Source organism: Mustela nivalis (genome assembly GCF_964662115.1).
Source record: "Mustela nivalis genome assembly, chromosome: 20".
Lineage (NCBI taxonomy): Eukaryota > Metazoa > Chordata > Mammalia > Carnivora > Mustelidae > Mustela > Mustela nivalis.
In genome coordinates this window covers 6,981,992-7,006,940 of record NC_139039.1, presented here as the reverse complement: position 1 = coordinate 7,006,940, position 24,949 = coordinate 6,981,992, and the positions used below count along the sequence as shown (strand labels likewise).

The following is a 24,949-nucleotide window of genomic DNA, read 5'->3' as shown; positions in this document are numbered from 1 at the left end:
CAGAGCACTGAGTGTGGTGCATAAACAATGAATCTTGGAACACTGAAAAAATAAAATAAATTTTTTAAAAAAGAAAAGACTGTAAATAAATAAAAGAAATAAACAGAAATTCATCAACAGAAAATATATGTTTATAAAAAATAAAAATTTAAAAGTATAAAAAAAAAATAATCTTACTATTGCAAAACAGGGAAACAAGAAAATAAACATTGTCTTTAGGATTGTTTTAGAATTTCAAAAAAAAAAAAAAAAAAAAAAAAAAGAAATATAGACACAAAAATATAAACCATAATGTGCAGATACATACAATTTTTAGCACATGGGTAATACAAATAATAATATTGAAGTAAATATAAACAGTTATTTGTGCCTATCCACTTTAATAATTTTTAAATATTACTGTCAGTCTTGTGAAACATCTCTCTTACTATGTAGAAAGAAGAAAGTATATTATGAAGAGTCATTACTATTTTTGTGCCCTACTATCTAATAATTTATGGAATTAATGTTTAATATGGGGGTTTAGAGTTAAAAAGATATTGACAAACTTTTTTCTTTAAAACATTATTTAGTATAATAAAATGTTATAATTTAGCATCTCTATTCTGTCACATCCATAAATTGTTATATATTCCCAAGATGGTATCTTGAGGAGGTTTGGTAAAATAGAAAAGTATTCCTCAAATAATTAACTTGGTGAAATATTTTGTATATTTTGACAATAAATACAATTATTTATTTAATTGAAAATTCCTATTATTTAACTCTTATATTCGTTTGTAGGAATGCAGTCATAAAAAATGTTGTAATCCTTTAGATTGTACTCTGATTGGATATGCAGAATGTGGCAATGGACCATGCTGTGATAGAAAAACATGTCAGGTAAGCTTTCAAAATACTACATGATTTCCTTCCATAATTTTTTGTGTTCTTGTGCATTTATTTTTATAGTATTTTTTAAACTGTTTATTTTACACAACTTTCAAACATGTAACTTTATATACCTGATTCATACACTGTTGATTTCCACATTCTGAGGATGTCTTTTGGCTTTTTTCAAACTCCTTATCTGTGCCTCTCACTGCACTGTTTTTAATCTATCCAGGCCCCATCCAGTTATTATTTAATATTAATTCCAGATTATTTGGACAGTATGAACTCCACTTGGTCATACCTGAATTAACCTCTTCATGATCACACAACTTTATGACAAAATTACAAATAAGCCACCCGAAACACGGTTGACATACAATGTTTGAATAAACGAGCAATAATAGTAATCTCATTTTGAGAATAGCAGAAAAGAAGTCCATGTAGAATAGTTAGCAACATGTAGCATGTCTAATATCTAATACTGAGGTTTAACTTTGCAAGGACTCCTGGTCCCAGAAGTAGATTGAATTTTTGAGTTCCATTGGGAAGTTGTCCATTCAATTTTCCTTTGTAGCCACACATGAAAGGAGACTGAGTAAGATTCGTTTTGGGGGAGCACTTCATTGTAGTGTCTTGTCTTTTCTGTGCCAATTTCAGGAGTCAATGACAATTATAGAAGCTGATTAATTAGAGATCTTGATTGCCAGATTTCAGATTAGCCAGGTTCTCTGTCAATGAAAACTTTTCTAACATCAACCTACTTTGTTCTATGTGTGTTTATTTTCATACTATGTGCTCCTTTCACTCTGTAATTAAAGCCAATGGTCACTTATCTTCAAGGAGTATAAATATAGAGGCAAGCCTCGAGTTTCTACCACTTAGCAATAAACTTTGTCACTCTTCCCATCACCAGAGTGCTCATCTTGGCCTTTGTCTCCAAATCAGCAGGATTGAGCAATAAGGCTTTTCTACACAGCCCCTTGCCTTTTCTTTTGCACATGGAGCTGATTGCTACATTTGGTAGAGCCTTTAAAAACATTAAGGTGAAAAGGATGTTCCATAACATTTGCCATTGACAGGCGAACAATTTAGTGGCATTTACTACATTCACAGTATTGTGCAACTGCCACTTCTATCTAGTTCCAAAACATGTTCCTTACTCATCAAGAGACTCAGAGACCTTGAAGCCCTTGTTCTCCTTTCTCTCTCCCCCTCAGTCCCTAGCCTCCACCAATTTGTGTTCTGTCTGGAGGAACCTATTCTGGACATTTCATTTAAGTAGAAGCATAGAATGTGTGACCTTTTGTGGTGGCTTTCTTCACTTAAGATAGTGTTGAAGGTTCATCCACCTTGTAGCATATATATATCAGTGCTCCTTTATATGATTGAAAATATTCCACTGTATGAATATACCACGATATGTTAATATACTCACCCACTGATGGACATTTGGGTTTTTGCCAATCTATTTTACTTAAGAGTAAATTGATAGTTCATAATTTGACCTTAAGTACTGAAAAATGTAATAATAATGGAAGTGACAGAAATACACAGCTCTTGTTAAAGGTTTTTGTTTGTTTGTTTGTTTTTTACATTTTTGGTTTACTACTTTTAAAAAAAAGGCTGATTTTTCTTTGTCTCACAGATAGCCGAAAGAGGACGTTTATGTAGGAAAATGACAGATCCATGTGATTTTCCAGAATATTGCAATGGATCATCTATATTTTGTGTACCTGATGTGAAATCTGCTGATTTAGAACCATGCAATAATAAGACTGCTTATTGCTTTAAAGGAGTCTGCCAAGATCCAGATATGCAATGTGAAAAATTATTTGGCAAATGTAATAGATGTATCTTTTTTTCTGGGGTTCATTTTCAAGCTGTGTTTTTCTAAAGACAGTAATCTATCCAATTGCCTTCATACTGTTTGTATAAACTCAAATTTGAAAATAAAATTGTGAATCAGTGTGACTTTGAACTATGTAAAGAGGCAAAATAGACCTAATAAGTATAGAACAAAAACAAAACAAAAAGCTATTAATTAAGTTTCAGATGATTGGTGCAAAGAAGTGTAGAGTATTAGGATTGTAGATAAGAGAGCAAATGACTGGTTTCTTAGTCATTTCTGCCTATCAAAATTTTCCTGTTCTCAAGTGGGTAATTTTTAGTGTTTCTCCTTTTGTTTCCAGGAGAGGACACTAAATATTTATAGTAGATGACACTGAAGGGCATTGCTATTGTCTAGATATCTCTATATTAATTTTTTAAAGAGTAATTATAACTTTATATTTTCAGTCGCTAAAGTTTCTACTTATCTATGTACACAAGAAGTGAATTTTCAAGCAGATAATTTTGGAAATTGTGGAAAATCAAGTTGTAATTTTGGGTGTGTATTCAGATAACTATAATTTTTCAAATGTATGTGTGTGTGTGTGTGTGTGTCTGTGTGTGTGTGTGCATGCATGCGCAAAAATAAGTTAATGCCGGGCGCCTTAATAATTAACAGTTCAAACAGTGGGTTAGCCGCTGCCTTTGGCTCAGGTCATGATTTCAGGGTCCTGGGATCAAGTCCCGCATCGGGCTCTCTGCTCAGCGGGGAGCCTGCTTCCTCCTCTCTCTGCCTGCCTCTCTGCCTACTTGTGATCTCTCTCTGTCAAATAAATAAATAAAATCTTAAAAAAAAAATAAGTTAATGCCAATGAGAGATGGACCTAGTATATACAGATAAATTTATTTGTTATACTTCATGATATATGTTCTGAATAACTTTTATGTTATGATCTGAGACACATTTTGAATTATTTTCATGTTTTGAACTGTTAATTACTTAATACAGTGACATATGAGTTTTTTTCTGCCTTCTATTGACAGGAGTATCCTTTGTGGAAAGATAGTTTGTCACTGGACACATTCAGAAATAGTACCAACAAAAACTTATGATGTTCAATATACTTACCTTGGAGGCCATATCTGTTTGTCGGCATATTTAAGAAATGAAACACATACTGCAGGTCATGATACTACCATAATGAACAGTGGTACTATGTGTGGAGTAGATAAGGTAAATAAAAATTTTACTCGATTTCCATGTATGTGTGCATCTGAGTATCTGTGTATGTAAATATTTGTTCATGAGAGAGAGAGAAAAAAAAGAAGGGGAGGATAAGGTTCAAGATGTCAGTCTGGAAAAACCCTGAACTCACTTCCTCCCTGGATATACTGAATCTAAATACTACTGAGATATAGATATATCTCCTGGAGAGCAAAAGAGAGAGAGAGAGACTTAAAGATGTTTTTATTTATAATTAATGTTATAAATTTTGGTTACTGTATCATGATCTTAAGATTCAAATCTCGGAATTTCTATTAGTCAAAGGAACACTTGCTAGTGGACTATCATTGTTTTATTATAAATTTTGCTATAGATATGTAAACTTGTTTTCTCACACTTGAGAATATAAACCTCTTTATTAGGCTAGGATCTAAACTTCAAAAAATTTGTGTAACAAAGAACAAAAAAGAACAGATAATACACCAAAAAAATAGGTCAGAACAACCCAATAACAACAACAAAAAAAAAGCAAAAAAAGACAAGAATTTAATCTTTCTATAATTGACAAGGAGAATTAATTTCATTGTAGTGAAACTAAAACATTTTTTTGCTCATAGACCAACTTGCCTAATTCTTCCTCCAAAATCATAACATATATATGTTAAAAATTTAGCCTTTCTATAAGACATAATATAAAACAAAGTTTAAGCTTTGTTTATTTTTTTCTTAAAAATTTTGAGAAATAGAACAAAATATTTTTAAACTGGTACAATTAAAAAATTAGTTGACCAAAGGAATAGCACTGCACAATTATCTCACATTTTAATTAAAATATTTTACATTGAGATGTAATATTTTAAGATATACATAGTATACACATATACTGAGATATATATACATATTATGATATACATATATATTATGTAGTGTTTTCTTTGACACCAGCTGGGTGTCCAACAATTCCAAGTAATTCAATGCTGACACTATTTGGAGATAAAATCACATCCCACAATTTAAAAATTCAGTGCCATAAGATTTTCCCCATTTTAGAGACAAGGTGCAAATCCCAGACCACCCATATTTCTGACCATCTGGCTATAAATATTGGAGGTTACCATGGGCCCCTCCTTGGGTATGATAATTTGCTCATTTGGGTCAATAAAACATTTTATTTATGTTTACCAGTTTATTATAAAGGATACAACTCAGCAACAGCTAAATGGAAGAAATGCATTGAGAAGGGTATATTGGGGGTTGGGGGGCAAGGAGGATGTCATAGTGTCCAGGACACCTCTTCACATCTCAGCATTGCCACAAGATGAAAGTCTTTGAATCTCAATGTTCAGAACTTTTTATCAAGTTCGATTTCTAGCCACACCACTTTTCCTACTTAGAGGTCTGTGACAGGGGCTAAAAGCTCCACCCTAAGTCACCCCATAAACATAAACTCAGGTTTGGTTGGAAGCAGACTAATAACAGAAAACATTCTTATCACATGGGAAGTTCCAAGGGGATTTAGATGCTCTGTGCCAGAAACCAAGGACAAAGACCAAGGTATTTTTATGTGTTATACCACACACACACACACACACTCTCTCTCTCTCTCTCTCAAACACTATTTTGTTTATGTTAATGAGTGATTAAATAAGTTAGTAAATTTATGTATTTACTCCATCATATTTACAGTAAATATTTTTCAGTTTAAATTATTTTTTAAAGGGTGACATATTAGTTTATAATGTAGTCAGTACTAGTATGTTCCTTTGCAACTACATCATTGTTTTTATGTCAGAATAAAATTATCTCAAGTTTACTAGTCACTTCCATTTTCCTCTTAATTTTCATTTCTTAAAATATTATATCTCAATGATGAATCTGATACCATCAAGAATCAAACTCTCAGGGGGCGCCTGGGTGGCTCAGTGGGTTAAGCCACTGCCTTCGGCTCAGGTCACGATCTCAGGGTCCTGGGATCGAGTCCCACGTCCGGCTCTCTGCTTAGCAGGGAGCCTGCTTCCCCCTCTCTCTGCCTGCCTCTCTGCCTACTGTGATCTCTCTCTGTCAAATAAATAAATAAAATCTTAAAAAAAAAAAAAGAATCGCTTTAAAAGCAGAAACAACTATTAAAAAAAAAAAAAGAATCAAACTCTCAGCAGGTTTTCATTTTATTTCTTTCTTTTTTTTTTTTTTTTTGGTAGGGGTGGGATGTCCTGCTGGTGGGGATTGAAAAACTGACTTAAAGGTTTATATAAAAATGCAAAGGAGAGAAGACATACAAACTTCTAACAGACACATGAAAAAATGTTCATTATCTTTAGCCATCCGGGAGATTCAAATCAAAACCATTGAGATACTACCTTACACCAGTTAGAATGGCCAAAATTAACAAGACAGTAAACAACAAGTGTTGGAGAGGACGTGGAGAAAGGGGAACCCTCTTACACTGTTGGTGGAATTGCAAGTTGGTGCAACCACTTTGGAGATCAGTGTAAAGATTCCTTAAGAAATGAAAAATAGAGCTACCCTATGACCCTGCAATTGCACTACTGGGTATTTGCCCCAAAGATACAGATGTAGTGAAAATAGGGGCCATCTGTACCCCAATGTTCATAGCAGCAATGGCCACAGTCACCAAACCGTGGAAAGAACCAAAATGCCCTTTGGTGGATGAATATATGGTCCAGGGACACCTGGGTGGCTCAGTGGGTTAAGCCTCTGCCTTCAGCTCAGGTCATGATCTCAGAGTCCTGGGATTGAGCCCCGCATCAGGCTCTCTGCTCTGCAGGGAGCCTGCTTCCTGCTCCCTCTCGCTGCCTGACTCTCTGCCTACCTCTCTGCCTACTTGTGATCTCTGCCAAATAAATAAATAAAATCCTTAAAAAAAAAAGTTATGGTCCATATACACTTTGGAGTATTATGCCTCCATCAGAAAGGATGAATACCCAACTTTTGTATCAACATGGACGGGACTGGAAGAGATTATGCTGAGTGAAATAAGACAGGAGTGAGAGGGGAAGGGAAGGGAAGAGAAGGGGAGGAAAAGGGCAGGGAAAGAAAGAGAAGGGAAGGCAGGAACTGAGATGGAGGGAGGGAGACTGGTTTTTCCTGCTTGGTTCAGTGGGAGCTATAAGTTGGCATGATGTTTTACTCCCACATTATTTTTAATTAAAAAAAAAATAATGCAAAACTGGCAGCCTTTTCCATGTGACAAGGATTTGTCAAATGACAGTCTCATTTGGGAACCAGCCATTTAGTTCGTGGTACTTCCAAAACTTTAAATGGATAGCAATTCTTCTAAAGGACAGACCACTTGCAAAGTCCAAAATCTATAGTCATCATTAATTCAATTGCTTTAGGAAACAAAATACCTTCCTTAATTTTCTCCTTTGGGATAAAATTGTTTTGTGGAATGCATTTTGTAATTGAGAGAACGGAGAGGTGAGTAGTGAATATGAGAGCTAACTGCTTCTGTGGTTTTGTGGACACTTCTGTGGATAATTCCACATTTTGGCCCTCCTGTCCAAACTGCATTTTTGACTCTTTTTCCTTTGCTTTTCTTTATTACTCTGAGGCTGCAGATACTACAAGCATTATAGGCTGGTCAACCAAAGCTCTCTCCTTGACCATTGTATGTGATGTGGTTGCTTCCTCACTTCATTTTACCCATTGGTGGCCTTCATTTTATTTTGAAATCCCAGGAAGTTCTTAAATCTCTCATCTTCTAATTGCCTTGTTCTGATTCTCCTTTACTCACAGTAATTAGGAAAAGGGGAGTAATTGTGAGTGCCATGTCTGTGAATTTGAATTGAAATTATTCTGTGGTTATTTAAAAAAATTCATCAAAGATATACTTCATTTTCATTTGTTATTTCACGTTGTTCAGTTGATTTCAGAGTGGTTGGAAAGGAAAGACTTCTTTACCTTATTATTATTAATGTGGTCCTTTACAAAAATTATCTTAACAGAAAAGAACAGAAAGGAGGAAGGAGGGGAGACCTTATATCTTATTTATAACACGAGGAAAAGTATGTCTCTTGTGAATCGTAATAAAATTTTAAATGAAACACATATATTTATACTGCATGGATATAGGCATTATTCCAATAATGCAAGTTTGCTTAATACTGGATGTGACAGAAAGCTCTTTTGATTTCTTTTTTATTTATAAGACTTAGCACAGAAGAGTTTATTGAAGTAATTTCTAGCTCAGGTAGGGTAGAGAAGATAACACCTCTCAGCACATTCATTTTTAACCTGAAGATGGATATGTTTAGGACATATTTAATTGTCCAAAATTAGATAAGTTAATCATTGAATAGATAAGTAAAATTAACTGCCTTTTTCTTACTCACACCTGGGACTGTAAGAAAATATGCTTACAGAATCCAGGCATTTCTCTTTCAAGAAATATGCGTTTACATATATATATTTTTTTTTCCTTTGATACATGATGTAACTGCCTCTGAAACATTATCTGTGTCTCTTATTCAAAGACGGAAGTCTTGTAGATTAGTTTATATTAAAAAAAAATCATCCCAACCATTGCCCAGGGCTAAGTACTTTTATAATGTCTCTTGCTTTTGCTGTCATTACAAAAGGAGCCAGCTACACACTGATCTGTTTACTTGAAAATTGTATCCAAAGCATAGGTCTTAACTTTTCCTGGATTATTTTTCCGCTAAAGACAACCCAGTGAAATATGACTCATCTATTTTTGCCTCATGACAACGTTTTAAAGAGAACTAGAATGAAGATGGTTTAGTGGATAGGTGATGTTGGTTTGTCCAACATTTTGTTATTCTTACTGGCTTCATCAGAGCACTTTCAGTTAATGAACAAGCTGATATTCTTTCCTTTATGATGATAATTGGTTATGATGATAGGAAATAATGATTTTTAAGACTATTCATCATATAGTGTATATTCTATCAGATAACCTGAGAAAAGTCAGCAGATAATCTTAGAAAATACCCCAAAGATATCCAGATTAAAATAAAATTTGGGGGCGCCTGGGTGGCTCAGTGGGTTAAGCCGCTGCCTTCGGCTCAGGTCATGATCTCAGGGTCCTGGGATGGAGTCCCGCATCGGGCTCTCTGCTCAGCGGGGATCCTGCTTCCTCCTCTCTCTCTGCCTGCCTCTCCACCTACTTGTGATCTCTCTCTGTCAAATAAATAAATAAAATCTTAAAAAAAAATAAAATAAAATTTGGATATAGGAATAAGCACTTAAAATCTACATGAAAACGAGGTAAATGAACAATAAAACAGTATCTTGTATTAGTGAGCATTTACTATGTGCCAAACATTACTTTTATTCCTTTATGTCTAACAAATTGCTTCATCCTTATACCTACATTTTTTAATAACCTATAGTTTAAAAAATTTTGGATATCAATTGCTATTCCAAATTCAAAGATGGACAAACTGAAGCATGAAGATATTAAATAATTTGTACTAAGGTCACTTTGCTAATGTGAAAGATAAAAGATATTGTCATTAATGTTGGAAATAAACATAAAAATGACAGATACTTAGCATTGGTCAATAAATATGTGGCTCTGTGACTAAAGTAGTTCTTGCACTGAATGTTGGGTCTGTCAGTAACTCATGCATGACCTTAAAAGAGTACATTTATTTTTAGCAAATACAAAATGAGAATAAAAACATCTTCCTCACAAAGTCAATCTGAGTATATATTATAAAATTGCATAGAAAATAGAAAGACACATCCTAGCCCATTACAAATGATCAGTGTAAGTTATCTATATTTGTTCTTATGCCAGTTAGTATCAATGAACTCACAGCTGTGCTCTCATAAGGAAAAAATAGTATCTCATTCTCAGAATTTTATATGTAGTAGTGTAATAACATGCCATTTAGACTCCAACTTGTTTTTATTAAAAGGAATAAATGTCATGAAATTGACTCATCTGGTGTGTGTGTGTGTGGGTGTGTGTGTGTATGTGGGGGTGTGTATGTGTATCTATCTTGTGCAATCTACTGGTATAAAATCTACTTTTATACCAAGTACAATTGCTCAACTCTTGAGTTTACATGTAAAATTTTTGTTGTTGGTTGTTGTAACATTTTAGTATTGCTTTCGTGGAACCTGCCAAGAAGCCAGTAACTACCCAAATAGACCAAATTGTCGGTCAGAAGTAAATTGCAGTGGACATGGAGTATGTATTATTTCCTCTATTTTTACATATAGTATTTAAAATACATGTCAGTAACTTTTTCCAGGACAATAATAAGGTTCAGAATTATTTGATGTGGAAATTTCTTTTAGAAAATTACTGTTAAATAAGGAAAGTGATTCTATTATGTATATATATACATAAGATTTATGTGTTTAGATTATTATTGGTCTCATGAACTGATAAACTTTGAACTTTGTACAAAAGTGCAGTATGAAACATATTCCAGTATGAAATTTTGGAAATGGGTATAAACAATGTTTATGAATGCTTATATAAATTTTGCTTCTAATTGAATGTATGTGTACTGATATGTTTAAACACATGCACTTAATATACTTATATTACACATATGACTTATAATCTAATGTTTTTATGAGAGCAGAATTTCTTGTTCATTCAGATCTCTTTTGTCCTTTAATATCTTCAATTTATTTCTGTGTATGTCTCTTCTATACTATATTTGAAAACTCATTTGCCAATGGACTTATAGATTATGTCAAATTTTTACTTAGCTAATGTAAATAATGGTATAATGGACATTGTTCTACATTCACCTTTGGATAATTACCTGATTTCTTAAATTGTTAGCAATGAAATCTGATGGGTCAAATTTATGCAGCGTTTAAATTTTCATACATATTGTGTTTTTTTAGAAATATACCAGATTTGCTCTCACCTATCATGAACGAAAATGTGCATTTTCTCAAATTCTAGCCAGACTAGCTTCTTAGTTTTTAAAATCTCTTCTCACAGCTAAATATATTGTTAATTTGCATTTAGTTAGTTAATTAACTAATTAATTAATGAAGTTATTTAATTTATTGTCATTTACATTTCTATTTGTCCATCCATTGAGAAATTAGCTGCTAGGGTATAGAAATTTTGTAAATTTTTCCAAGAGTGCATTTGGCCTTAACTTTGTGGCTAGTGTCTGCGGCCATATTGATGTTTCAGATTTTATATAATAATCCAGGAAAAAACTGACCTTCCTGCATGTTTTTGTATCAAAATTCTCTCCCAAATCGCTAACATGTCCTATCATTAGCAGTTTCTTTTCTGTTTCTTTCCTTTCTTGTTTAATTTCTGCATGAATCTACTTCTAGATCCTCTTTTCTGCTTCTGACCCTTTTGATTCATCCACCAGATCAGATTTATAGGTGTTTTCTAGCCTTCCTATTTCTAGCAAAATACATTTTGGTATCTATGTCTGGATAAGCAAACTTTTTCCTTTACAATTTCCCCCCCATTTTTTGTAAAAGTTGGCTCTTATCACAGACATTTTAAGAAAAAATCTAGCACGATTCATAATATAAGTCAACTCTCTTAGTTTCAAAATTTTGAGCTTCATAATTTCTGTGCCTTTTTAGAATAAGGTATTTTCATTGTATCAGTGTGTTATCTATTGTTATTTAAAAAGACAAAAGACAAATAAGAAGTATCTATGACATTGAAAAGATACTGCAAAGACATTTATTATATTACATTTTATTGTAAAAATTATTTTCCACATTAAAATAAAAAACTAATGTATGAAGCAATCATATTTTAATAACATATATTGACTAACAGTCACAAATAAGGCATTTAATTTTTGCATTACCTAAAATGTTCTAATTTTTTGTTTGTTTGTTTTTTAGGTTTGCAATGATAAGCTCCATTGTCACTGTGATGTTGGGTATTCTCCTCCACATTGTGAACCAGCACCAACATCACCAGGAGGAAGTTATGATGATGGGTTTTGGCTTGCCAATAGTTAGTATCGAGATCAGTGTGCTTCAGTAGAGCTTTCTGTACTTATAGAAATGGTCTCCACTGACTATGTGGCTATCGAGCACCTGACAGGTCGATAGTGCAACATAAAGGGTTAAAATTTCCTTTTTATTTTACTCTGTTTACTTTAAGTTCAAGTAGCTATTTGTGGCCAGTGACAACTATATTAAACAGTACAGGTCCAGATCATACTGTCAATCAAAACTTTGCATATGCTTTTAGTTCCAATCAAGAAGTGAATATGCTAATAGGCCTCCCTTTAATTTTAACCATGGTTCCCCAAACATTTCTGTTTATACAGCAGAGTTTTTTAGATAAGTATGATTAAATTACAGAATAGGGGAACATTTTATTATATACTCTGTATATTCAAGGATGTTAACAATTTTAACATGCTAGTCACATCTTTCAAATGACCATACTATTTAAAGGTAAAAGTAACAAAATCTACACTCATAGCATGTGGATAGTAGATGGTATGAAACACTGTTTGGTGAACATTCACGAATATTGCTCATTTTCTTCATAGTGTATTCATTTTTTCTAAATATTATAATGTAAAAATCTCATAAGAATATAATTCCATTAATGTCTTTCCATCATTTTTGTTTCCGTAGTTATGCATACATATTTATATAAACCTGATAATACACCATTATATTTGCTTTAAACAGCCAATGGAAAGTTAAAGATTTTTTAATATAAATATTTCCATTTACCTATCAATTTACTGTTTTCAAGGGCTTTTCAGTTCTTCCAGCACATTCAAATTTCCATGTGTGTCATTTTCTTTCTCACTGACAAACTTCCTTTACATATATCTATATCTGTATCTACTTACCTACCTACCTTGTGGTGACCAATTATTCTCAGCTTTTGTCTTTAAAATGTTTTATAAAAATGTCTCAAATTGTGAAGTGTATTTTAACTGGAAGTAGAATTCTGCATTGAGAATTTTACTTTCAGCAGTTCAAAGGTATAATTCAATTGTATCCTTAGTCTCATTTTAGCTCTTTATCTATTTTGAATTTGTTTTTGTGTATGTTATCTGAAAGTGGTCCATTATCATTCCTCTGCATGTTGCTGTCCAGTACTCCCAACACCATTTGTTGAAGAGACTGTCTTTTTTCCATTGGATAGCCTTTCCTGCATTGTTGAAGATTAGTTGACCATAGAGTTGTGGGTTCATTTCTGGGTTCTCTATTCTTTTCCACTGATGTATATATGTGTCTGTTTTTGTGCCAGTACCATACTTTCTTTGTACAGCTTTGTAATGTAGCCTGAAGTCTGGAATCGTGATACCTCCAGGGTTGCTTTTCTTTTCTAAGATTGCTTTGGTTGTTTGGGGGCTTTTATGGCTCCATACAAATTTTATGGTTGGTTGTTCTAGCTCTGTGAAAAATCCTGTTGGTATTTTGATAGGGATTGCATTGAATGTGTAGATTGCTTTGGGTAGTATAGAGATTTTAGCAATACTTGTTATTCTAATTCATGAGCCTGGAATGGTTTTCCGTTTGTATCCTTTTCAATTTCTTTCATTAATGTTCTATAGTTTTCAGAGTATACAGGTCTTTCACATTTTTGTTTAGGTTTATTGCTAGGTATCTTATTGTTTTTGATGTAATTGTAAATGGGTCAGTTCCTTGATCTCTATCTGATTCTTCATTATTTTTATATGAATGCAATAGATTTCTGTATGTTGATTTTATATACTGCAATTTTGCTGAATTCCTGTATCAGTTCCAGGAACTTTAGGGTGGAATCTTTGGGTTTTCTTCATAGAGTATCATGTTGTCTGTAAATAGTGAAAGTATTACTTATTCCTGGGTGATTTGGATGCCTTTTATTTCCTTTTGTTCTGTGATTTTAGAGTCTAAGACTTCTTGTACTATAGTAAATAAAAATGCTAAGAGTGGATATAATTGTCTTGTTCCATTGAGAATAATATTAGCTGTATATCTGTAGTCTTTGGCCTTTATGATGTTGAGATATATTCCATCTTTGTCCATTTTGTTGAGTGTTTTTATCAAGAATGTATGCTGTACTATGCCAAATGCTTTTCTGAATCTATTGAGAGGATCATATGGTTCTTATCCTTTCTATTATTAATGTGGTATCTCATGTTCATTGATTTGCAAATAATGAACCACCCCTGTAGCTCAGAAATAAATCCCACTTTATTGTGGTGAAAAATTCATTTAATGTCTTGTTGAATTCGATTTGCTGGTACCTTCTTGAGAATTTTTGCCTCTATGTACATCAGGGATATTGGCCTGTAATGTTCCCTTTTAGTGGAGTCTTTGGTTTTGAAATCAAGGTAGTATTGGCCTTATAGAGTAAATTTGAAAACTTTTCTTCCCTTTCTATTTTCTGGAACAGTTTGAGAAGTATAGGTATTAATTCTAATTTAAATATCTGGCTTCCCCTGGAAGCCATTTGGCCTTGAACTTTTGTTTGTTGGAAGATTTTTGATTGCAGATTCCATTTTTTTGCTTGCTAAGGGTGTGTTCAAATTTTCTGTTTTTTCTAGTTTTAGTTTTAGCAGTTTGTATGTTTTTAGAAATTTTTCCATTATTTTTTCCAAATTGCCATTTCTTGGCATATAACTATTTATAATATTCTCTTATAATTTTTTACATTTCTGTGGTGGTCATTATGATCTCTCTTCTCTCGTTTGTGATTTATTTATTTGAGTCCTTTCTCTTTTCTTTTTGATGTGTCTGGTGAGAGGTTTATCAATTTTATTAATTATTTCAAAGAAGCAACTCTTAATTTTCATCAATCTGTTCTACTTTTTTTTGTTTGTTTCTCTATAATTTATTTTTGTTCCAATATTCATTATTTTCTTTTTACTTCTGACTTTAGGTTTCATTTGTTGTTCTTACCTGGCTCATTTAGGTGTAAGGATAGGTTGTATATCTGAGACTTTTCTTACTTCCTGAGGTAGACCTGTATTGCTATATACTTCCCTCTTGGGACTACCTTTGTTGCATCCCAAAGTTGCTGGACTATGTTGTTTTCATTTTCATTTGTTTTGATGTGATTTTTAATTCTTTAATTTCCTGGTTGATCCATTGATTCTTTAGTAAGATGCTCTTTAAGTCCCCACCTAGTTGAGCTCTTTCCAAATCTCCTCTTGTGATTGAGTTCAAGTTTCAAAAAATTGAAAAATTTCAGGGAATAATCCTAATCTTTGGTGCCACTCGAGACCTGATTTGTGACACAGTTTGTGACCTATTCTTGAAAAAGTTCCATGTGCACTTGAGAAGAATGCATATTCTGTAGCTTTAGGATGGAATGTACTGAATATATATATATGTGAAGTCCATCTAGTCCATTATGTAATTCAAGTGTCCCTGCATTTGTTAATCTCTGCTTAGATGGTCTGTGCTTTGCTGAGACTGGTGTGTTAAAGTCCTCTACTATTATTGTATTATTATCAATGTGTTTCTTTAATTTTATTATTAATTGGTTTAAATAATTGGCTGCTCCCAATTTAAGAGTATAAATATTTACAATTGTTAGATCTTCCTGTTGGATAAACTCTTTATGTATGATATAGTGTCCCTCTTCATCTCTTGTTTCAATCTTTGTTTTAAAGTCTAATTTGCCTGATATAAGGATATAAGCTTTCTTTTGATGTCCATTAGTGTGATAAATGATTCTCCAACTCTCACTTTCAATCTGGAGGTGTCTTTGGGTCTAAAATGAATCTCTAATAGACAGTATATTGATGGGTCTTGCTATTTTTATCCAATCTGATTCCCTGTGTCTTTTGATTGGAGCATTTAGCCCATTTACATTCAGAGTAAAGTTGAAAGATATGAATTTGGTGCCATTGTATTACATGTAAAGTTTCCGTTTCTGTATATTGTCTCTCTTTCTTTCTGTTCTATATTACTTTTGGTATCTCTTTGCTTAAAGGATCTATGCCACCTGAGTCTCCAGATTCCTGTGGCACAGAAAGGGTCTCTCCATGGTTCTGCTACTTGCTGGGTCCCTGCTTGGAGAGCAGTTGCCTTATCGTTCTGCAGTTCAAGGTTAATGGCAACACTGAGGTGAAAGCCCACTCATGGGCTTGCTGATTGCAGCCAGCTTCCAGCTTTGATGCAGGGAACTCTGCTGCATTCAGACACCCTCATTCTCTCTGTGAACCCAGAGACCCTGAGACCATACTGTCCCACCTAAGATTGTGCCCTGCTTTGCTACCTGAGCCCCTTTCAGGCAGGATGTCCCTCACTGGTTCAGACTTCTAAAAGTTCCGATTTTGCACTCTGCTGCTATATCACTTTCCAACAGCCAGCTGATGGAGGCTTACCCCCACCCCCCACAGTTTATCTTCCAATATATTGCCTGGGGTTCGCTTCTCTGGACCTCCTACATTGCAGAAAGTGGTCCCTTTTTCTATTTGTAGAATTGCAACAATTCTTTTCTTAGAATCTCCAGTTGATTTCACAGGTGTTCAGAGTGATTTGAAAGCTAAGTAGCTGGATTCCAGGAACCAGATGAAACTAGGGTCCTCTACTCCTCTGTCATCTTCCTCCCACTCTAGGTCCCTCTTTTATACCTACTCTATTTTTTAAATGAAAAATTTATTAAAGAATAATATCAGATTAATATATTTTAAGTAGAAGTTTATAAAAGGGAATATAATAAAAAATAGGATATAACACTTAAAGATTAAATGTACATATAATGATTAAATATAAATTTACATTAATTATATATTGAATTGACAAATATATAATGCTCTTTGGGGGCATAGTCACAGAATATTGGAAAACATTTTTAATTTTTTTACATTTTTAAAAAATTTTATTTTTTGAAAATATCTTAAAACATAAATTTATTTTATCACCATATTATTTGAATCACAAGTTTTTATATTTCAACTTACTACTAAGCTTTGCATATAATTTTTGATAAGTTAAAATGTACTTTCATGTTTTCAGAGGAAAGTAAAAGCTTACTTAGAAAACAATATGCTGCTCCTCAAAAAAATGGCCTCTTGATCAGTTTCTACATTTTTCTACCCATCCTTATTTTAACTGCCATCATCGCTTTTAAATGGAATAAAATAAGATTTTGGAACAGAGAGGGAACAGTAAGTGAAGAGTAAGTAAATTTATTATTTTTAAAATTAATATTAAAATCCAATTGAGGAAGAATTAATATTTAGAATATTGCAAGTAGGATTTTAAAGTGCTGAGTTTGGATCTTAGATGAATTGGATTAATGTTTAGAAATATTGAGCCTTGGCATATACCAGATCTTTTTTCAGATTTCATGGGGAAGTTATTTTTCTTTTTCTTATAGGTTCAGAAATAACTGAAGTTACTCAGTAAATTCACAGTGCCTTTCAAACTAAAAGCCATATTGACTACTGTTGCTTTAGTAGACTCTGTCTACCACCTAAGCAACCTCATTTTTTTTTTTTGCATTGACATTCAGTTGTATCAAGGAGATTAATAGAGATAAGGAAGTAACTTTTGTGAATAGATACGTAGAAAGTGAGAAAAATGTAAATATATATATATATATATATATATATATATATATATGATAGCAAAGGGTGGATACAGATAGGACAATGCCCAATTTATACTTAATATTGCTCATATGTTTCATATGTTTCTAAAGCTACTTGAAATGGGGACAACAAAAAGTCTAGTTAACATCTGTCTTCATACCTAGTTACAAAATTTTATTTTCTTGTGATGAGGACTTTTAAGATCTATTGTCTTAGCAAGTTTCAAACATGCCATAGTTTATTGTTAATTATAATCACCATGCTATACATTATATACGCATTACTTAATTGTTTTATAACCAGAAGTTTGTACTTTTGACCTCCTTCATTCATTTCACTCACCCCATACCCCGACCTTTGGTAACCATCAACCTATTCTCTGTATTTATGAGCTTATTTTTTGTTTTAAAAAAATTTAGAGGGATGCTTGGGTGGTTCAGTCAGTTGAGGGTCTGCCTTTGGCTCTGGTCATGATCCCAGGGTCTTGGGATTGAGCCCCACATTGGGCCCCCTGCTTGGCAGGATCCCTGCTTCTCCCTCTGCCTGCTGCTCCCCCTGCTTGTACTCTCCCTCTCTGTCAAATGAATAAATATAATCTTTAAAAAAATTTAGATCCCATACATAAGTGAGATGATATGCTAGTCGTCTTTCTTCATCCAACTTCACTTACATACAGCTTTTTTTTTTTTTTTTTTAACCATAACACCATACAAGTCCCATTTTTGCTCAGTCAGTGGATATTATTGACCCTGGAAAAAAGAATGTGGAAGTAAGGATAAATAAGTGCTTTTATATCCTACAGGAAAATGTTCCTTTTCTCACTCGTACAAATAAAGATAACATAATGATACAAAACTTCCATCAAAATAAACTCGCAAGAAAATGGACTTACAAGGAACATACCTTAGCATAAAAAAGACCATATATGAAAAACCCACAGCTAACATATTTAATGATGAAACTTTGAAAACTTTTCCTCTAAGATCAGGAACAAGACAAGGACATCTGTTCTTGCCACTCTTTTCAACATAGTACTGGAAGTCCTAGGCACAGCAATTAGATAACAGAAAGAAATAAAAAGTATCCAGGTTGGTAAGGAAGAAGTAAAGCTGTCACTATTTGCAGATGACAGGATACTCTACGTAGAAAAACCTAAAGATGCAACTAAAACAAGTGTTTGAACTAATAAATGAATTTAGCAATGTTGACATATACAATATTAACACACAGAAATCAGTTGTGGTTCTATACACTAATAATGAAGTATCAGAAAAAAATTGAGAAAATAATTCCATATACAATTGGAACTAAAAGAATAAAATATCTAGGAATAAACTTAACCAGGGAAGTGAAAGACCTTTACTCTGAAAACTATATGACACTGATGAAAGAAACTGAAGATGACACAAATGGAAAGATACTTCATGCCCATGGATTGGAAGAATTACTATTGTTAAAATATCCATATTACCCAAAGCTGTCTACAGATTAAACACAATCTCCCTCAAACTACAAGTGGCATTTTCACAGAACTAGAACAAATAACCCTAGTTTTTATAGAACCACAAAAGACCCCAAAGAGTCAAAGCAATCCTGAAAAGGAAGAACAAAGCTAGAGGTATGATCCCAGATTTCAAGATACAACTGCAAAGCCATATAATCAAAACTGTATGACCCTGGCACAAAAATGGACACATCAGTCAATGGATTAGACCCAGAAATGGACCCAAAACTATACGGCCAATTAATCTGTGACAAAGGAGGCAAGAATATGCAATGAGAAAATAGTCTTTTCAACAAATGGTGCTGGGGAAACTGGACACCTACACACAAAGAAAAGAATAAAACCACTTCTTTACACCATACACAAAAATAAACTCAAAATGGATGAAAGACGTAAATGTGAGACCTGAAACTGTAAAAATCCTGCTAAGAACACAGGCAGTAATTTCTTTGACATTGGTAGTAGAAACGTTTTTCTAGGCATGTCTCCCCAGACAAAAGAGATAAAAGCAAAAATAAAATTTTATGACTACCAAAATAAGCTTATGCACAGTGAAATAAACCATCAAGAAAACAGAAAGGAAACCTACTGAGTGTGAGAAGGGATTTGTAAATGATATATTAGATAAGGGGTTAATAACTAAAGTATATAAAGAATTCATACAATTCAATAAAAAAAGCCTCCACCAATAATCTGGGCAAACAACCTGAATAGACATTTTTCCAAAGAAGACATACAAATAGCAAACAGACACATGAAAGATGTTTAGCATCAATAATCAGAAGGGAAATGGACCTCAAAACCACAATGAGATATGATCTTACACCTGTCATAATGGTAGAATCCCCCCCCCCAAAAAAAACCAAACAAGAAATGATAAGTATTGGCAAGGATGTAGAGGAAAACAAAACAAAAATCTTGTGCACTGTTGTTGGGAATGTAAATTGGTGCAGCTATTGTGGAAAACAGTATGGAGGTTTCTCAAAAAATTAAAAAAAAATACCTGGAGACTTATTAAGCAAAGTGAAATAAGTCGGACTGAGAAAGACAAATACCACATGATTCCACATAAATGGAAAAAAATATTGACTAAACAGAAAGCAGAATCAGATCTGTAAATACAGAGAACAAATTGTTGGTTGTCAGAGGGGAGTGAGGTGGAGGGTTGGCTAAAATGGGTGAAAGGAAGAGGAAGATGTGGGCTTCTAGTAATGGAATTAATAAGACGAGGCACAGCATAGAGCCTCTAGGCACAGCTGTGCCTTTTATGGCACAGCATAGAGAATACAGTGTAATGCTATAATTGGACAGATGGTAGCTACACTTGTGGTGAATATAGCATAATGCATAAACTTGTCAAATCACTAAGCAGTACACCTGAAACTAATGTCACATTTTGTGTCAACTATAGTCCAAAATGACAGAAAAAAAAAAATTACAAGGTTTTCTAAGCCTAAAGTAATGTCATTTCTTTTTTTACAGATCTGTATCAGGAGACAGCAGTAGCAATAGCAACCCGTCATCAAGTTAAAGGTAATTTGAGGGATCAAATTAGTGAAATTGATAAAATTCATAAACTACTTTAAAAATTTTAACAATACCTTGGTGTAAAAAAGCTATTATTCCATGTTCCAGCATCTTGATTTCTACTTATCAATATCACATACTAAGGCAAAGACTAAAACAAAGCATTTGATAATTTTGTTTTACATTAATTTACAAATAGTTAATGTTAGTTAATATTAGCCAGAGGTTTGTTGTATTTTAAAGATTTTATTTATTTATTTGACAGAGAGAGAGAGATCACAAGTAGTCAGAAAGACAGGTAGAGAGAGGGGGAAGCAGGCTCACAGCGGAACAGAGAGCCCGATGTGGGGCTTGATCCCAGGACCCTGAGATTATGACCTGAGACAGAGGCTTAACCCACTGAGCCACCCAGGCACCCCTAGCCAATGATTTATTAACCAACATTTTTATGATAATAAATGACTTTAAAGAGATTCTAAATGTGCTCCTAAAATATTAATGAACCATCATGCATCCTGCTTCCACAGGTAGGTTTCTAATTTGGTAGAATTAGACAAATTGACTACAACATTTATATTTCTTCCTCACTAAAGCTCCATGGTTATTGTTATCCTTATTTCAGAAATGAGAAAACAGACATAAAAAAACTTAAATAATTATGTGTATAGAATTTTAGTAAATTTTGGAGCTGGAATTTCATTTAAGACAACCAGACTCCAGGGTTTAACTCTTAAGAATTCACAATTTGACACATATAACCCAATATATGTCTGGTGATGGAAAATGGAATTGGCATCTATTGAAGATCTATTAGGTGCAAGGCAAAATGATAAATGCCTTGTCCTCCAGGTTAGAAAGACAATTCTTTATTGTAAAATGGGATAAAGTTGGCATTTGTATATATTCAACATACATATTCATAAATTGTTGGTATATGTACATATATACGTTTGTGTACCTATATATTCAAATTTATAAGCCATATACACAAATAAATGCTAGTTTTGACATATTAGACCTATCACTGGGAGTAAATGGAAAAATTAAAAATTCAGCCATTAGTGAAATCAAGAGTTCAACCTATTTGCCATTCCTCCATATTTTACTTTGATAGAGAGTTAGGTCAGTGGATCTCTGTTTCTCATCTGCTATCAGAGAAGACATTTACAAATACTACCCTACTCGTAAAATGGTCTTATTTCTCAGTAAGGGTAAATGGGAGAATTGGTGGTGAGGAAGGACCTGGGTAGAGGTTTTGAATATGATTGAAAGAGTGAGCCCTATTCAGCAAGGGATTTGTAAGCAAAGAGTTGGAGGAGGTGCAACTATTTACCCAGTTCAGATGTCTGAAAGTAGGTACTTGACTTCCCAGGGTCAACTCACAGGAGGCTTTTATTGAAATGTAAAGGATACAGTGCAGCTAAGAGAAGGCAAGCAAGCACGAGACTCCCCAGAGACACCTCATGCACAAGGCCTCAGGTTTCCTTATTTTGAGCTGTAAACAGCCCATTACAAATCCCACATGCCATTGTCTTGGCAAAAAGTGACACCAGGCATCCAGGTTTTCCCAGAGAGAAAGAGTTTTTCCATTCCAGCTGTAAATCAAGTCTTTCTGACACAGGTGTAGAGCTGGCAGAGGTATACATGCATACATCTGGGCAGGAGCTTTTCAAGCACGTGAATGATCCAATGAAAAAATAAGTCAGGAATATTTGATGAATAAAAGTGATGTTTAGTTGGAGTAGAGTTAGCAGGCGGCTTGTGGTAGTAAGTCAGACAGTAAACACCTGTAGACTCTGGGAAGTCTTGGGGGCCACCTGTGTCTTATTCTCAGTGAAAGAGGGAAATCACTGGAGAATTAAAGTTTCAAGCCTATGACTTCCACCTTAAAAGGCTGGTTTGTTAAAAAATGAATAAAATAAAAGTGTGTTTTTTTTGAAAATAGTCTGTATAATGACAAGAGTAGAAGTAGAGAAACCAGTTAGTGGTGAAACTACTGCCATGATCCAGGAGGGAAGGGGTGGTACCTCTGACCAGGGTTAGCAAAGATGGTCTTAGGAATAAATTTTGAAGGTGACCAATAGAATGAATTGACAGTTTGAATATAAAGTAAAAGGAAGAGTGCTTAAATAATGTTTATTGATAAAGCAACAAGATCATCGAAGTTAAATGCAAATGCAGACTTGTTTTAAAATGTGTGCTCTTAATACATTTAAAAATTTACATTAAAATTCATGAACATTATGAGAGAAACTCTGCAAAGGTAATGGTGAGCCAAGAGAAGTATCTGGTATGCCCTAACAAGTAGTTTGTTTTCTCATCTCTGAGAAAGTATTTTTCCTATAAAGTATTTTTGAAGTGGTAGGGAATGATTCAGCACAACATGGTTTGCTTTTTACAAACATTGCTGGGATAAAGTAGGGAAAAAGTCAGTCAGACTCAGTAAGAACCAGAGGCTAGTGAAACAGCTATAAGACTAACGAATACACAGAAATGCAGGAGGATGCAGGATCAGGTAAGAGGAAAGGAACAGGAAAGTTGGGGGAGATATAACAGAGGTAGACTCAATTGAAGGGGTGACTGGATGGATATATTTTGGTAAAAATACAAGAGAACTGCAAAGACTTAAACATTTCTGACACAACAGATGATATCTTTTAGTCATGACATATTGTGTAGCTAGGTCAGCACCAGTTTGTGTTGGAGTGATAATGTGGAGGGGGTGAACAATGGGTTGGTTTTGAACATGTGTATGTATGTGAGACACCTATTGGAAATGCACAGAGGACTTCTGGAAGTACTATTCCTCTGAAGATAAAAATAGACTAATAGTTATTATTTATTTCTTCACATATTTTTATTCTTCTTTTCCTCTGTTTCTTTGCTCATGTTATCCTTTTATCCATGTGAATTATTGAAACTGTGTAAATGAAATGCATGTGACTACTGCTTTATTGTATTTCCCTTTACTGGGGCTATCACAGATAATTCAGGAAAAAGAAAGCTGAGTTTAAGAATTTCATGGAGCACAAGCATAGACTGTGGCACTAAAAGCGGTGCTCTATATGTTAATTACTTGCTACACCTATAGTTGCATCAGAAAATTAGATAGCTTTTATTAACAACTAAAATTTAGTATTTCTTTTTTTCTATACTTATTTCACAACAGTGACTAAATGATGTCAAAAAGCCAAAGGTTGGAGAAAGAATGTTATCAAGACGTTCACTGTTAACAGCTTTGCTCTGAGTGTGAAAAAATATCTGCTATTCTCTCCTTTTGTTATGGTTTAAAACTTTCAATTTCACAAACAAAAATAAATCCTGAGAGTGAAAATAAGTAGGCTTGTGTCTGTTGATTCTTCTACCTGCTGTGATCTTCTAGGAAAAAATAAGCAACATTGCCTCTCTTGAACCAGGGAAGCTTATACATCCCAAGCTATAAGCATTCCATTGTTCACTGCTGCTGCCCACCCTCCGATGCCCAGGGCCATGCTTGCTGCTCCCTTCTCAGAAGACACCCACAGTCCACACCTTTCCAATAACTCATGGTTCCCTGCCGTATCCATTCCAGGCTTTGGGATATTGAGAGGAAATGATGCTAGGTAAGGCCAGCCCCAGAACCCTCGGATAGTCACTAATATCATTATATCTTCAGGGAATTATTTGAACTGAGTTCCTGGTCACAGATAACTATTGTGTCTCCAGGTGATATACTTCCTTGGCCTCAGATAAATTGAGATCTAGGATATATCTTTGTCCTTTGCGGGAGCCCAGACTTATTACTCATTTTTCACTAAGCTGAGCTTTTCTGGGTAAGATTTTCATGCTTCAGTACCCTCTGCCCCATCTTCCTCTTACAAGATGAGTGTACTTCTGCATACCTTAAGACATTGATGGATAAGGGAACCATCACACTAGCTGTAGTCTAATGAGAACCTACAGAGTTTCCATTAATAAACAAAGATTCTTTTCTCCTGATTCAGGGGTAAGGGTACCTTACCACAGAGACCAAGAGATTCCTTTTCCAAATGTCCATTAACTGATAAATGGATAAACATTGTATGAATAGTGATCTATGCATACAATGAATACTACTCAGTCATAAAAAGGAATGAAACCCTGACACCTCTATAAATTGGGTGGACCTTTGAAATCATTATGCTAAGTGAATAAAGCCAGTCACAAAACCCTTATGTTATTCGTTGCTATGAAATACCCAGAATTGGGACATCTATTGAAACAAAGTTTAGTGATTGTGTAGGGCTGGGGTTGTTTAGGAGAGAGTTAAAGACTTGGGGTGAGGGTTGGTGATAGCACACATCTGTGACTATATGAAAAATCCTAAAATTGGGCGCCTAGGTGGCTCAGTGGGTTAGGCCGCTGCCTTCGGCTCAGATCATGATCTCAGGGTCCTGGGATCGAGTCCCGCATCGGGCTCTCTGCTCAGCAGGGAGCCTGCTTCCCTCTCTCTCTCTCTCTGCCTGCCTCTCCATC

General features: G+C 34.2%; 1 protein-coding gene across 3 annotated transcripts in view; it reads left to right on the top strand.

The window, feature by feature from the left end:
• LOC309855241 (A disintegrin and metallopeptidase domain 3-like) overlaps nucleotides 1-23,792 on the top strand; it is a 110,230-nt gene extending 86,438 nt beyond the window's left edge. For 2 of the 3 annotated variants that reach the window (XM_082715329.1, XM_082715331.1), the window contains 9 exons: nucleotides 784-882; nucleotides 2,519-2,714; nucleotides 3,169-3,259; nucleotides 3,745-3,934; nucleotides 10,017-10,103; nucleotides 11,762-11,876; nucleotides 16,847-17,009; nucleotides 20,411-20,461; nucleotides 23,625-23,792. In XM_082715329.1, coding sequence (XP_082571455.1) covers nucleotides 784-882; nucleotides 2,519-2,714; nucleotides 3,169-3,259; nucleotides 3,745-3,934; nucleotides 10,017-10,103; nucleotides 11,762-11,876; nucleotides 16,847-17,009; nucleotides 20,411-20,459 — 990 coding nt within the window. In that variant the 3' untranslated portion in view covers nucleotides 20,460-20,461; nucleotides 23,625-23,792. The remainder of the gene's footprint in view (nucleotides 1-783; nucleotides 883-2,518; nucleotides 2,715-3,168; nucleotides 3,260-3,744; nucleotides 3,935-10,016; nucleotides 10,104-11,761; nucleotides 11,877-16,846; nucleotides 17,010-20,410; nucleotides 20,462-23,624) is intronic. The other variant, XM_082715330.1, reaches the window with a different exon arrangement.
• Nucleotides 23,793-24,949: the final 1,157 nt, after the last annotated feature.